This window comes from Salvia splendens, chromosome 12 (genome assembly GCF_004379255.2).
Source record: "Salvia splendens isolate huo1 chromosome 12, SspV2, whole genome shotgun sequence".
Lineage (NCBI taxonomy): Eukaryota > Viridiplantae > Streptophyta > Magnoliopsida > Lamiales > Lamiaceae > Salvia > Salvia splendens.
The window spans coordinates 18,948,176-18,964,776 of NC_056043.1; the positions used below are offsets into that span (position 1 = coordinate 18,948,176).

Consider the following 16,601-nt stretch of genomic DNA (forward strand, 5'->3'; position numbering starts at 1 on the left):
TTAGAAATGCGGGCATGACACCCTTATATGTTTCCATGTGGCGCATTAGAAATACTCCACAATCATAAACATTATCAGATGTCCTCCATGGCATTTTCAACCTTTGTATTTTGGCATTGGACACTATCTTGAACTGTTAATTTTATGAAGTAAATTAGATGAAGAATTATAATTGTAATGAATTAAATAATGCACTTGATGAAGTTATAACCTTAAGTAATGAAGTAATATGAATTGAACTGTGCTGTATGTGTTGTATGCATAGTTCGCGAAGAATTATAATTGTAATAAACTAAATAACAAACTTGATAAAGTTATAACCACATGTAATGAAGTAATATGAACTAAATTGTGTTTATGTATAAGTGTGTTGTTGAACTTGTACCTGTGTTGACTAAATAACCTAATTGATGAAGTTATAATCTCATTTAATAAGGTAGTGAACTGAAGCAATAACCCACTTGAAGTTTGATGAAGTAAAAAGCTATTGTGATGAAGTGATATACTTGTTGAATGAAGTAAATGCACGTACGAATGAAGTAGTGATCACTCTTCCTCATCTGCTCTTGAATCTTGTATTGCATTGGTTTATAAACTTCATCTCGTAAATGATTTAGTTTATTTCGTCCATTCATTACTTCGAGTCAACATAAAACAAGAAAAGAACTATTGATAAATGATTGTCCAACAGAACATTTATCACGATAATCTTAATCATATGCTATATATTTTGTTTAGTAAGAGATTGAAAGGTTAACAAATAATAAAATAAAATGAAAAAAAGTACTTCATTAGTAGAGCTATTATGTGCTTTTGCAATGAGATTTTATTTTACCTCAAAAAATTTAAACGACAACAAACTATACGAATACATCATAATAAATACCGAGGGTGTAAAAATACCTAAATAATGCTGGCACATATAGTTATCTTTAAATGAATAGGTTCAGCATTAACATATGAATACATCATAATAAAGATGAAGTACTTCATTGTTAAAACACTTCATACAGTCTATTCACTTTAAAGTTTGCAAAAAGTTTAAAAGATTCAGATTTAAAGTAGAATGAAGTAATAAAGTACCGAAATGAAGTAGTTAACTATTGGAATGAAGTAATAAAATACAAACAAATAAATGTGTCACAACATTTTCAGAAAATCAAAATGCTAACAAAAGAATATCAATAAAACATCTCCACTTATATATGCTTCTTCTGCTCATCTATTTTGTCGCAATTCCATGAATCATGGCGACCAACCACGTGGCATTTGACACATCTACGACCAAGCTTGGACAAATCCTTTATTTCTTCATTTGGCGTATCTACGACCAGGCTTGGACATATACTTTATTTGGCAAATAAAACAAGACACTGGTATAAAATATAAAAACTAACTGTTGTTAGTCAAAAATCATAACTGACACAAATCATTCCAGTATGTAATAAATTGAAAATAAATAGATATTTACTTCATTCCAGTAGGATTTTACTTCATTAAAAAACATTATTACTTCATTGGATTACGGTTTTACTTCATTCCAGTAGGATTTTACTTCATTAAAAAACATTATTACTTCATTGGATTACGGTTTTACTTCATTCCAGTATTTGATCAAACAAATGCTATATACATTCGAAAAACTAAGTTTCCCTACGTTTTCACTGTCTATGAATTAATTAATAATGACCAGTTTAAAATTAGACCATTTGCTATAGTTTTGGTTGAGCAAGCATATTCAAATCCCGTAGTCGAGTCGACATGATCATCAAGCATAATAAATTCATCTTTACAAGAGCAAGCTTCCCAAAACATTAGTCACGTCAGAAACCAAAAGCAAAGCTCACAAAGTGATGAAGCAAGAAACATGATTGATAGGCCATATCATTATCTTCACTGTCTGTGTCCACTTCATCTTCACTAAAATCATAAACCTTAGGCTTAATATTCAGCCACTTTTTCATTATACTGAGGGCCAGAACGGCTGACATAAATAACAAAAACACTCAAAACTTAATCATCAAACCTCTACATTCTTTGAAACATTTCTACAAACACATCAAAGGCAAAACTCCAAGCAACTATCTCTTACCTCGGACTGCTTTCCTCTTCTACTATGTCTCTTCATGCTCGAATCACAATTGAAACCCCACAGATACTGCAGTGAATTTAATCACAATCGAGTCATTTTTGAATCGTCATCGGATTTGAACTCGTCGGCTGTAGATATCGAACTCGGCGGCCGTAGATGTTGAACTCGGCGACTCGAGATGCTGAATCGTTAGTGAAATTGATTTCAACTGATGAAATCGATAGTAGTGAGATGAATCGGCTAGAGATTTGGAGATTACTGAGATGCAGATGTTGAATCGATTTCAACTGTCATGAAGATGTTGAATCGATTACTGAGATGAAGATGCTGAATCAATTTCAGTTGACGATGAATCGATTGGAGTGAGATGAATCGATTTGGAGATTTGGAGAAGATGAAGTAGTGCATGAGCAGAGGCGGGAATGTGAAATGAGTACAATTTTAGGATGGGTTTAACCCTAAAATTTTTACCTCCAATGCGAAATGACATAAATACCCCCGCATTGAAGTAAATTATGTATGTAATGAACTACGAAAAATAACCCTTAATTATCTAATCTAATCCATCAAATTTAAGATCTAAGGGCCCAAATTTGGTCTCTAGTTCGATATTTAAGACATGATTTGTGAATAATGGGACTCTATATATATATATATATAGGGAGATGATCAAAATAAAAATGCATTTAAATCCAGAAATGCAGCCCAAATCTTGGCCCTACGATTAGATGATCTAATGGTCAATAATTAACCAAAAACACGGAAGGTCATAATTAAGCAATTTTGGGTCATATTATAATATTGGGGTTTAATATCATGCTAAGATCGTTTTAGGTCATGCTTTGTTAGCATGACCTAAAAAGTAACCAACTATGACCTAAAAGTGTCATATGTATGATATTGTTCTGTGTTTCTGTATTTAAATCTAATTTTGCATAGATCAAAACCCTATATATATATATATATATATATATATATATATATATATATACCTTTAGAGCATCCGCAACGGTGGCGACGGTCGCCACCGCCGTCCGCGCCGCTGGCAAGGCGAAGCACCGCCGCCGCTGTGCTCGCGCCGCGCCAGCGAGCAGCTGACGTGGCGGCATGGGATTGGACAACGGCATAGCCGTTGCCTTCAAATTTTTTTTTTTACTTAAAAATCGGTATTTAATTGTAAATAATGATAAAAAATAAAAAAAAAATCCAAATCCAAAAAATATGGCCGTTTTTTCCCGTTTTTCTGAATTTTTTTGAATTTTTTTATTTTTTTTTCCCCAAAATCATCTATAAATACACACATTCATCATCCATTTATCACATCAAATCATCTCTCATTCATAATTCTCATTCAAACTAACAACACATTCATCCCACACTCAAAACCTCAAATGGATTTCACCCATATTATGGCGGAAGCGGAGCGCGAAGAACAAGAATACTACGAACAACATCGTGCCGCTTACGAAGCATATGTCGCGGCGAATACCCTCGCTCCTCCTCCTCAACGAACTAGATCAAATCGCCGCTATATCCATCGTTAGTGATTTATCTCTTACCTCGGACTGCTTTCCTCTTCTACTATGTCTCTTCATGCTCGAATCACAATTGAAACCCCACAGATACTGCAGTGAATTTAATCACAATCAAGTCATTTTTGAATCGTCATCGGATTTGAACTCGTCGGCTGTAGATATCGAACTCGGCGGCCGTAGATGTTGAACTCGGCGACTCGAGATGCTGAATCGTTGGTGAAATTGATTTCAACTGATGAAATCGATTGTAGTGAGATGAATCGGCTAGAGATTTAGAGATTACTGAGATGCAGATGTTGAATCGATTTCAACTGTCATGAAGATGTTGAATCAATTACTGAGATGAAGATGCTGAATCAATTTCAGTTGACGATGAATCGTTTGGAGTGAGATGAATCGATTTGGAGATTTGGAGAAGAAGAAGTAGTGCAGGAGCAGAGGCGGGAATGTGAAATGAGTACAATTTTAGGATGGGTTTAACCCTAAAATTTTTACCTCCAATGCGAAATGACATAAATACCCCCGCACTGAAGTAAATTATGTATGTAATGAACTTCGAAAAATAACCCTTAATTATCTAATCTAATCCATCAAATTTAAGATCTAAGGGCCCAAATTTGGTCTCTAGTTCGATATTTAAGACATGATTTGTGAATAATGGGACTCTATATATATATATATATAGGAAAATGATCAATACAAAACTTGATCTCAATACAATATCCAGACTAAATCCTGACCATGAGATTTGACAATCCAATGGTCAATAATTAAACAAAAACACGGAGGGTCATTGTAAAGCAGTTTTAGGTCATATTATAAACTTTGGGTTTGAGGTCATGTTAAGATCATTTCATGTCATCCTTACTATAATGACGTAAAAATAAGCTTACAATGACCAAAAAATGACTTTTGTATGCTTGGTTCTGCATTTTTGTATTAAGAATGATTTTGCATAGATCAAAACCCTATATATATATATATAGGGAGATGATCAAAATAAAAATGCATTTAAATCCAGAAATGCAGCCCAAATCTTGGCCCTACGATTAGATGATCTAATGGTCAATAATTAACCAAAAACACGGAAGGTCATAATTAAGCAATTTTAGGTCATATTATAATAATGGGGTTTAATATCATGCTAAGATCGTTTTAGGTCATGCTTTGTTAGCATGACCTAAAAAGTAACCAACTATGACCTAAAAGTGTTATACGTATGATATTGTTCTGTGTTTCTGTATTTAAATCTAATTTTGCATAGATCAAAACCCTATATATATATATATATATATATATATATATATATATATATATATATACCTTTAGAGCATCCGCAACGGTGGCGACGGTCGCCACCACCGTCCGCGCCGCTGCGCTCGCACCGCGCCAGCGAGCAGCTGACGTGGCGGCACGGGATTGGACAACGGCATAGCCGTTGCCTTCAAATTTTTTTTTTTACTTAAAAATCGGTATTTAATTGTAAATAATGATAAAAAAAAAATTCCAAATCCAAAAAATATGACCGTTTTTTCCCGTTTTGCTGAATTTTTTTGAATTTTTTTATTTTTTTTTCCCCAAAATCATCTATAAATACACACATTCATCATCCATTTATCACATCAAATCATCTCTCATTCATAATTCTCATACAAACTAACAACACATTCATCCCACACTCAAAACCTCAAATGGATTTCACCCATATTATGGCGGAAGCGGAGCGCGAAGAACAAGAATACTACGAACAACATCGTGCCGCTTACGAAGCATATGTCGCGGCGAATACCCCCGCTCCTCCTCCTCAACGAACTAGATCAAATCGCCGCTACATCCATCGTTAGTGAATTATCTCTTACCTCGGACTGCTTTCCTCTTCTACTATGTCTCTTCATGCTCGAATCACAATTGAAACCCCACAGATACTGCAGTGAATTTAATCACAATCGAGTCATTTTTGAATCGTCATCGGATTTGAACTCGTCGGCTGTAGATATCGAACTCGGCGGCCGTAGATGTTGAACTCGGCGACTCGAGATGTTGAATCGTTAGTGAAATTGATTTCAACTGATGAAATCGATTGTAGTGAGATGAATCGGCTAGAGATTTGGAGATTACTGAGATGCAGATGTTTAATCGATTTCAACTGTCATGAAGATGTTGAATCGATTACTGAGATGAAGATGCTGAATCAATTTCAGTTGACGATGAATCGTTTGGAGTGAGATGAATCGATTTGGAGATTTGGAGAAGAAGAAGTAGTGCAGGAGCAGAGGCGAGAATGTGAAATGAGTACAATTTTAGGATGGGTTTAACCCTAAAATTTTTACCTCCAATGCGAAATGACATAAATACCCCCGCACTGAAGTAAATTATGTATGTAATGAACTTCGAAAAATAACCCTTAATTATCTAATCTAATCCATCAAATTTAAGATCTAAGGGCCCAAATTTGGTCTCTAGTTCGATATTTAAGACATGATTTGTGAATAATGGGACTCTATATATATATATATATAGGAAAATGATCAATACAAAACTTGATCTCAATACAATATCCAGACTAAATCCTGACCATGAGATTTGACAATCCAATGGTCAATAATTAAACAAAAACACGGAGGGTCATTGTAAAGCAGTTTTAGGTCATATTATAAACTTTGAGTTTGAGGTCATGTTAAGATCATTTCATGTCATCCTTACTATAATGACGTAAAAATAAGCTTACAATGACCAAAAAATGACTTTTGTATGCTTGGTTCTGCATTTTTGTATTAAGAATGGTTTTGCATAGATCAAAACCCTATATATATATATATATATATATAGGGAGATGATCAAAATAAAAATGCATTTAAATCCAGAAATGCAGCCCAAATCTTGGCCCTACGATTAGATGATCTAATGGTCAATAATTAACCAAAAACACGGAAGGTCATAATTAAGCAATTTTAGGTCATATTATAATATTGGGGTTTAATATCATGCTAAGATCGTTTTAGGTGATGCTTTGTTAGCATGACCTAAAAAGTAACCAACTATGACCTAAAAGTGTCATACGTATGATATTGTTCTGTGTTTCTGTATGTAAATCTAATTTTGCATAGATCAAAACCCTATATATATATAGGTCCATGATCAATTGAGATTTTTTTGGCTAATTGAGAAATGAGATGCAATATCAGCCACTCATTTTTATTAAATGAGTGGTCCAGATTTTGCCACACAAAAAATAATTTTAAATTAATTTATTATGAATGGGTCAAATGGTAATTTAATCCTCCAGAAGCCACAGCGCAGAATATACGCTAAGCTCTCCACTCTCCGCAAACTCATCCCCAAATCCAAGCACCTGTTCGCCGTCGATACCACCGTCGGCGCGGCCTGGATCTGAGCCTTCTCACTTCTCAGGGAGGGAGATCAAAACAGCCACAGCCGGCGTCGCCGCGTGATGCGCCGGAGAGGAGGAGGATCCGGCGCCGGTCAACGGGGCGGAGAAGACGGAGGTGGAATCGACGAAATTTCGCTCCAATCTTCGACAAATTTCGCTCCAGAAGCTCGCTGTCTCCTCAATCTTAGACAAATTTCACTCCGCGCCGCCCTCCGACGCTGGAACCGACGTCGTCAGCCGCTGCCTCCGCTCCGCCTCTGCGGCGGTGGTCGATCAGTCCACTCGAGAAATTCGATCTCGCCGATGGATTGTTGGAGCTGCAGTCCGCGTTCGAGGATTCATCAAATCCGCAATTCGCTGCTGTCTTTACTAATAAAGCAATTGGTTTGCTCACTAGACTTGGTTTTGAGCGGAATCCGTCGTCCTTTCTGTTTTTCTCGTCGGAGAATCACCCATTCGTAAAGGTGTGGCTGTTATTTTTAAATTTGAAACGATTTGAAGTTTTGAAAGTTGAGCTATGTCTTTTCCCCAATGAATTTCTGGATTGGATTTCACAGATTGTATGTGTTATAAGTGTTATTTTTTAGTTATTGACATTTTAATATGAGTTGTTGACATTTGATATTTTGATATGTGAATTGTAAGTGTTATTTTTTAGTTGTTGACATTTTAATACGAGTTGTTGACATTTGATATTCTCCGTATTCAAATGTGAATTGTAAGTGTTATTTTTTAGTTGTTGACATTTTAATACGAGTTGTTGACATTGATATTCTCGGTATTGATACATGAATTGTAAGTGTTACTTTTTAGTTGTTGACATTTTAATACGAGCTGTTGACATTTGATATTCTGGCTATTGAAATGAAATGACACTTATACCCCCGTGTTGACATAATGTGATAGCTATTGACATTTAGTTAATCTTGTGGATTAGTGGCTGATATTGCATCTCATTTCTCAATTTAGCTGTAATCTCAACCTAACAGGACCCTATATATATATATATACCTTTAGAGCATCCGCAACGGTGGCGACGGTCGCCACCGCCGTCCGCGCCGCTGGCAAGGCGAAGCACCGCCGCCGCTGCGCTCGCGCCGCGCCAGCGAGCAGCTGACGTGGCGGCACGGGATTGGACAACGGCATAGCCGTTGCCTTCAAAAAAATTTTTTTACTTAAAAATCGGTATTTAATTGTAAATAATGATAAAAAATAAAAAAAAATTTCCAAATCCAAAAAATATGGCCGTTTTTTCCCGTTTTTCTGAATTTTTTTGAATTTTTTTATTTTTTTTCCCCAAAATCATCTATAAATACACACATTCATCATCCATTTATCACATCAAATCATCTCTCATTCATAATTCTCATACAAACTAACAACACATTCATCCCACAGTCAAAACCTCAAATGGATTTCACCCATATTATGGCGGAAGCGGAGCGCGAAGAACAAGAATACTACGAACAACATCGTGCCCCTTACGAAGCATATGTCGCGGCGAATACCCCCGCTCCTCCTCCTCAACGAACTAGATCAAATCGCCGCTACATCCATCGTGACCGGGAGGGAGCCCACGAAAGGCTCGTTGCCGACTACTTTGCCGACCAGCCACAGTTTCCGGCAGATTACTTTAGGCGCCGTTTTCGCATGTCAAAGCGCTTGTTCATGCGAATTGTCAACACATTGTCCGCACGTGTTGAATTCTTCCAAACAGGTCCAGATGCAGCCGGCCGGCAAAGTATCTCGCCGTTGCAGAAGTGTACGTGTGCCATCCGACAACTCGCTACTGGGCAAACGGCCAACATCTTCGACGAGTATTTGCATATCAGTGAGTCCACTGGAATCCTTTGTCAAAGAATTTTTGCGAGGGCGTTCGTTCAGCTTTCGGGGATGAATTTCTTCGGGCACCCAGCACCGATGATTGCCAACGGTTACTTCGTCTTCACGAATCAGTCCATGGCTTCCCCGGAATGCTTGGCAGCATTGACTGCATGCATTGGAGGTGGAAGAATTGCCCGAATGCTTGGAGGGGGCAACACTTAAGCGGTCACAAAGGCGGCGGCCCAACACTTATCCTTGAGGCGGTCGCCGACTACCGCCTATGGATTTGGCATGCATATTTTGGCATTGCCGGAGCCAACAACGACTTGAACGTGCTCTATTCTTCACCACTCTTCAATGATGTGATGAATGGTGTAGCACCGACGATCGACTTCACCATCAACGGAAATACATACCACATGGGTTACTATCTCGCCGATGGTATCTACCCAAGGTGGTCGACGTTCGTGAAGACGCTCCACAACCCCGCACGACCCGAGACGGGTTCTTTTTGCGCAGCGTCAAGAGTCCGCGCGGAAAGACGTCGAAAGAGCCTTCGGGGTCCTTCAAGCCCGATTCAACATAGTGAAGGCTCCGGCTCGGCTGGGGTACGTGAATAATATCGCTGACATCATGTTCACGTGTATTATCTTACACAGCATGATTATAGCCGACGAAGGGCCGAGGGTGACTAGCTTCTACGACGAGGATGAAGCCGGAAGCTCAACAGCGAGGTCTCTCCCACGCCGAGGTGAGCATATGACGGTTGGCCAGAGGATTGAGACAATGCACACAATGCGCGATACCCGAACCCACATTCAGTTACAAGAAGACCTAATCAACCACATGCGGGCGAAATTCGGCAACGAGTAGTGTTTTTTTAATTTTTAGTATTTTAATTGTGTAATTTTTAATTTTTAGAATTTTAATTATGTCGTTTTTATTTTATTTGTCATTTGTAATTTTATTTAGGTTTTTTTAATAAATTTTATTATTATGGAAATGTTATTATTTAATTGAATTTTAAATTAATTGTGCTCGTCCTTGCGGAAGAGCACAGCTGTGGGTGTTGTGCTCTTGCCAGAGAGCATGCAGAAAAAGTGGGGCCGGGCCCACAACCGTGCCGCTGGCAAAAGCACGGTTGTGGATGCTCTTAATAATTGATGATGGTTTTAAAATAGTAGTGGGAGAGTATACATGTACACGTATAGTGTTGAATGGGAATATGTGTTTCTAAATTGTTTTATTCATTTAATACAATTAGTATTTTATATTAAAGTGGAAAGGGATAAGAGTATATGTGTATGTGTGGGATGGAGTATTTTAGTTCGTTTTTCTTACTTCCCTTTGGCCCACTTAATTTAATTTGTTTAGGCCTGCCTTTCATATGATTTGCCAGGGCGTGAGCGACCTGAATTAATCGAAGTACCTAAGTTTCTAATTGAGAAATTTTATAATCTTGATCGAGAAAATAATTGGAGACATAGGATGCATGCATCTTATTTATTTACTTGATTTCTTGTGTTGACCTATGTGTTATTTTAAAATTCCAAAAATGATATCTTACAAGTGAATCATGATCGCAAGGGAAAGAATATATTTCGGATTAAGCACTCGAGGTGGACTCTCTTTTAAATAAGGACAATGTCCTAACTATTTTTATCAATGGGAATGAAGTGCGAATATGTTTATCATGCCATATTTTGATTTTAACGTGCATATCTGAAAAGGCTTTGCCATTTATTATTTAAATCGAATTCGGGTCCTTGTAGGACCGTAAACCCTACTTGGATTAGTGTACACCTATGGTAGACTGTGTGTCAGCATACGGGTTGGCCGGTCTAGTGACTTGGTTTGTGGCCACATTCCAAGTCATGTATTAGCAGATATGGTAAACGTCTATGGGAAATTGGCTGCGAAGCAGTGATTTTGAACGATGGAATATTTTTGTGCCTCGGGCCTTTCTAAAGATAAAACCCCGATGGATACTTGAAAATGACATGATAAATATAAATATTTTGATAAATTGTTTTCTGCATAAGTCCACTGAGTATTTTATAGTACTCAGCCCTACTTGTGTTTTCTCTATGTGCAGGTTGAGCGGTGACGAGTTGGGTGGTGTTGAGCTTAAATTGAAGTCTTGCTAGTTATTATTTGAATTCCGAGTGTCGTCGTGTCTTCATACATGACGTCACTCTTTCTCTTGAACGCTTCCGCTGAATTATGACTATTTTTCTCCATCATGTTTCGAACCCCTTTTACTCTTGGATTATTAGTTATGAAATAGTACATGTTTGTCGTTGGATTTAAGACATTACTCTGATTTTCTCTCTGTTATTTGAATATTAAATATTTTGGTCAAACTCCTTATTGAAACCCTAGAAAAATTCTCATTTCTTAAAGTCCTATTAGTCGCGACCACCCGCATTTATTGACCCTAGAAAGGGCGGTCGTGACATCTTCCTTGGGCGACACTGGAATTTATGCAACTTTATTATGTGTGTGAAGTAGAGAGAGTAAAGTAAAAGAGATGGAATAAAGTAGAGAGAAATGTATTTTCATTTTTAGTAATGAGTCATCTTGCAAATCAAAAAGGAAAATGAGGCATCTTTAATAGGACGGAGGGAGTATTAGTATGTTCCTGAAAAATATGGACTTTCTAATTTTGAAATAGTTAAACAACACATTACCCCTACACATCATTTTATTTAAACTTATATCATTACGCTACATTACTAATGATGTGATGATTATTACTCACTAACATTACTTACACTACCATTTATCTCTATCTTATTTTTGCAACTAAAATTTGGGCCGAATCAATATTCATATTTTTCGGGGATAGAAAAAGTAGTACTCCCTTCGTTCCATAGTAGTGAAGGCATTGCTTTTCAGCATGCAGATTAAGAAAAAAGTGTGTAATGCAGTATTAAATACTCCCTCCGTCTCCAAAGAATATGCACTTTGGGTTCGGCATGAGTTTTAATGTAAAATTGGTAAAGTAAGAGAGAGATAGAGAGAAAAAATAATTAAAATATTATTAGTGGAGAATGAGTCCAACCTTATTAGAGAGAAAATACTTTTCTAAGTTGGAAAGTGCATATTCTTGTGGGATATACTAAAAAAGAAAAAGTACATATTTTTGTGGTACGAATGTACTAAAAAGGGAAATGACTTCACTATTATGGAACGTACTAAAATGAAAAAATGACTCAATTACTATGAAACGAAAGGAGTAGTATTTGAAAAAAAAATAAAAGAAAATCAAAATGGTTGTCAAATAAGAATGGAGAGGATTTATAGGGCTCCCTATTTTGAATGGCTAACAATAACATGTTTGAATTTTCCAATATGCATCTTCCAAGTCGTAGATATTCATAAAAATAATAACGGCCACCAACATCTTGGAGACCTTGTCATCTACGGAACCTGTTACCTACCCATCTCTCTCTCAACTACCACAACGCATCAAACACTTCACTTTACATTCTGAAATCTCTTTTCATTTTCTTCGTCGCTTCTCCAAACTGCATTTTACTTTACTTTTCTTTCAGAGATGGAGGCTAAGCTGTTGACTGCTGCCTCTTCCACCTGCATTTCTAAACCCTCGCCCCGTTTCGCACACAAATCTTGGGAAAGGAATTGCACCCTCCCATTTCAGAGCTCCACGAATTTCAGGATTCCCGCTCGAGCTTCAGCTTCAGCAGCACCTACTCTTGGGTACTAAATTCTATTTTCATGGTTTTACCCAAATACTTTTGTATTTTATTTTTTCAATTTGCGACACATGATTTCGCATTCTTAATCTTTATCGGAGAATCTTTCAGATAAAACGGCGGTTCATTTTTAATACTCCCTCCGTCCACGAAAAATAGGACATAATATGAATGACACAAGTTTTAACGTGGAATTAGTAAGTAAGAGAGAATGAAAAAAAAAGTAACAGAAAAGTTATCGAAAGCTTTCCTTTTTTAAATGTACTGTATTTTTTTGGACAACCAAAAATGATAAATGTGCTCTATTTTTCATGGACGGAGAGAGTATAAAAGAGTTAAAGTGGAGTTATAGAGAATTATGCTATCTCTTTGTTGAAAGCTTTCCTTTTTTAAATGTACTCTATTTTTCTTGGACAAACAAAAATGACAAATGTACTCTATTTTTCATGGACGAAGAGAGTATAAAAGAGTTAAAGTGGAGTTATTGAGAATTATGCTATCTCTTGCTTTATATTCTCTTCACTTTAACTATTTTACACTCCATCCGTCCCTCAGCGACTATTTAAAGAGTCTTTTTGACTCAACATGGATTTTAGAAAATTGTTTGACGTTGTGAATAAAACTAAAAGAGAAAGTGAGTGGAATGTAAAATCCATTTAAAGTATTAGTTTTATATTGGATTGTTAATGTAAAAAGTTGGTGGAATGTGTGGTTCGCTTACTAAAAATGGAATAAAGTAAATGGTTGAATGTTTTTTAAATGGTGGATAGAGGTAGTATCATTTTTTAAAAACCTCGTGCAAAAATGGGACGGAGGGAGTAGTCCTTAGTTGTATTCGATGCCTCTTGTTTAAATAATTCACCACACATTTGTACTGGACAACTAATTTTATGTTCTCTCATCTGCTGAATAGATAAATTAATTGTTAGTGGGAACAGATTTGAAGGAAAACGAAGGATAGATGAGAGTGAGTGCTATACCCTTGATGGCATCAGAAACTCATTGATACGCCAAGAGGATAGCATTATATTTGGTCTTGTGGAGAGAGCTCAATTTTGTTTCAATGGAGAAACATACGATCCTAATGCTTTTTCCGTGGAAGGATTCAGCGGCTCTTTGATCGAGTACATGCTTAAAAAAACCGAAAAGCTTCACGCAACAGTATGTTTTTAACAACACCAGAGTCGTTTTCGATATACTAAGCAAGCTTATTCATGTTTCATTGGTATTTGATTTAGGTTGGAAGATACAAGAGTCCTGATGAGCATCCTTTCTTCCTTGATATCTTACCAGGGCCAATGTTGCCTCCACATGAGTATCCACAGGTGAAGTAATGAACGAACACTATTAAATTCACTATCTCCTTACCAATCGAAGCTCCTGCTTTGCTTATCCAGGATAACTAGATAGATGTAAACAAAAGCACCTAGACATGAATTGATCTCATAGACGACAATTTGTGAATAGAATCTTTGTGTTCTTTTGGCTAAGCTGTTTAATTTTGATAATCTCGTCTCTCAATTGAGTATTTTCTTGAAGCTTCCACAGGTTCTCCATCCTGCAGCAAACACTATCAATATTAATGCTCAAATTTGGGACATGTATTTCAAGAATCTCCTCCCTAGATTAGTTAAACAAGGTGATGATGGTAATTGCGGATCCTCTGCTACATCCGACACAATATGTTTGCAGGTATGGTTCTCATTTGATCACACAACTCATGTTAAATGATCATAGTCTGCTTTTTATGGTATTGAATTACGTTTTTCCTGTTTTCTAAATATCAAAATATATGAATGCATATCCTCAAAACAACCATATCTCAATCCATCTTTACTTGTAGGCTCTGTCAAAGAGAATCCACTATGGTAAATTTGTAGCTGAAGCGAAATTTCGAGAATCCCCTGATACCTACAGTGCTGCCATTAAAGCAAAAGTAAGTTGGCATTGCTAGTGTCTCTTCCCCATCATCCTTTCATGGTAAACCTAAACATTTTGTATGATGATGCAGGACAGAGATGGACTAATGAATTTGCTGACATACCCAGAAGTGGAAGAGCTTATCAGGAGAAGAGTTGAGATGAAAACCCAAACATACGGGCAAGAAGTGACTCTCTCTGGTGGAGAAGACAACACTGAGGCAGTCTACAAAATAAACCCAAGCATAGTTGCTGATCTTTACTGGGATTGGATCATGCCATTGACAAAGCAAGTTCAGGTTGAGTATCTTTTGAGAAGACTCGATTAAATTGAAACGAGGAATCAATCGTGTTGAAGAAGGGGATCTGAATCTGTTCATAGCATACTAGTTCATTGTAGATGATAGTTATGGGAATGGAGATCTTTACATTTGTTGATCAATGGAGAACTTTTGTTGTGACTGCTTCTATGTATTTGTTGTAAATCCGGATATTGATCCTGTTGATATTTTTAGCACTAATTTGTCTCAGTTATTTTGGTGTAAAAATGTAAAAGTACCTCTTCGCATGGAGTAAATTTATGAGATAATAAATGGTAGGTTTCCTTCCTTGGTATGAAGATTCAAGATATCAAAACGAATACTAGCAAATATTTCAAAATCTTCAGACGAGAGATGAATCTAGGTGGAGTCGGGAGGATGATACGCATTATAATTAGGAGTATTACGTAACAGAAAAATTTTGTAAAGAGAAAGGGAGCTATGGGATGCAGATGTTTCTGATTAAATATTTTACACATTTACAATATATAGGATACAAAAATATATTTTAGTATTATGATCGATTGCTAACTACACTTACAAATTTTAGACCATAGAATTTTAGAAATCTAATAGTGTATAAATTGTTATGTGTAATTTTATTTTATTATTACTTAAATTTAAAAAAAATAAAAGATCTATTAAATTTAGGGTTTTGGATCAAAATATTAATATAGTGTATTAAACATATCAATGTGATGTTTGGAATATGTCAACATAATTTCGAATTGGCATTTTATATATATTATGTTGACATATTTTATTAGCTATGTTTACATTAATCTAGCACTACAAAAATACGAATACTCAATAATTTTTTCCAAATTTTGACATCGGAACATATGTAAGTGAGATCTCGTTAAAATCCTTATAAAACTATATTTAATTTTATATATGTCGTGTGAAAAATAATTTAAATTGAGATAGTTATATGCATTTAAACTTTTGAGATAATTTTTAAAATTAGTTATAACTACTTTATTGTTAATAGATATAAATACCCTAATTGACATTTTTTTGTAGGATACATTGATACTCGAAAATAATAGATTTTGACACTTGATTTGAAGATCTAATGTCTATGATTTAGTTGTAGTTAGCAATTTAAATATAAGTTAGCAATATAACACACCCCTAGTATTAGGGGTGGCAAATCGTGCGTGTCGGGTCGTTATCGTGTCAACACGATAACGACACGAACACGATAACAACAAACACGAACACGACCTGTTAAGAAAACCCAAAACACGATCACGAACACGACCCGCTACCCTCAGACCCGAACACGACACGAACCCATTAACGACACGAACCACTTCGGGTTAACACGACACGATAACAACACATATTGGAAAGTGATTAAATATTTAAATGATTTCAATGAGATATGACCATATGAGACTATGAGAGTCAAGTTAATAAATATTGAAAAATGAAAATAATAAGAATTAATAATATTAAAATATTATTTGTTAACGGATAACACGAACCCGACACGAACACGAACACGAACCCGACACGAACACGACACGAACACGACATGAAATTTTCGTGTCTTTAATGGGTCGACCCGATAAGGACACGAACCCAATAAGCTCTGACCCAAACCCATTAATTTCATGCCGGTTCATGTCGTGTTATCGTATCGTGTCAAAAATTGACAGCCCTACCTAGTATTACAATAAAGAAAATAATCTAATCCTAACGAACTAAATTAAATCAAATCTACTCCTCATAAAGAGGATAGGAGTAATATATTTTTACCAACTTCCCTAGAAATGCACTTGTCCAAAAAACAGTG

General features: G+C 36.2%; 1 protein-coding gene across 4 annotated transcripts; it reads left to right on the top strand.

The window, feature by feature from the left end:
* The first annotated feature begins 12,238 nt into the window (after window positions 1-12,238).
* LOC121759754 (chorismate mutase 1, chloroplastic-like) lies at window positions 12,239-15,010 on the top strand. 4 transcript variants are annotated; one of them, XM_042155441.1, is made up of 6 exons: window positions 12,239-12,565; window positions 13,491-13,722; window positions 13,800-13,886; window positions 14,101-14,253; window positions 14,405-14,497; window positions 14,573-15,010. In XM_042155441.1, exons 1-6 carry the CDS (start codon window positions 12,402-12,404, stop codon window positions 14,807-14,809), a joined length of 966 nt encoding a protein of 321 aa, XP_042011375.1. In that variant the 5' UTR covers window positions 12,239-12,401; the 3' UTR covers window positions 14,810-15,010. The 4 variants fall into 4 exon arrangements, with proteins under 4 accessions (XP_042011375.1, XP_042011377.1, XP_042011376.1 ...); XM_042155443.1 differs by having other exon boundaries at window positions 12,240-12,565; window positions 13,500-13,722; XM_042155442.1 differs by having other exon boundaries at window positions 12,241-12,565; window positions 14,110-14,253.
* The last annotated feature ends 1,591 nt before the right edge of the window (window positions 15,011-16,601 follow it).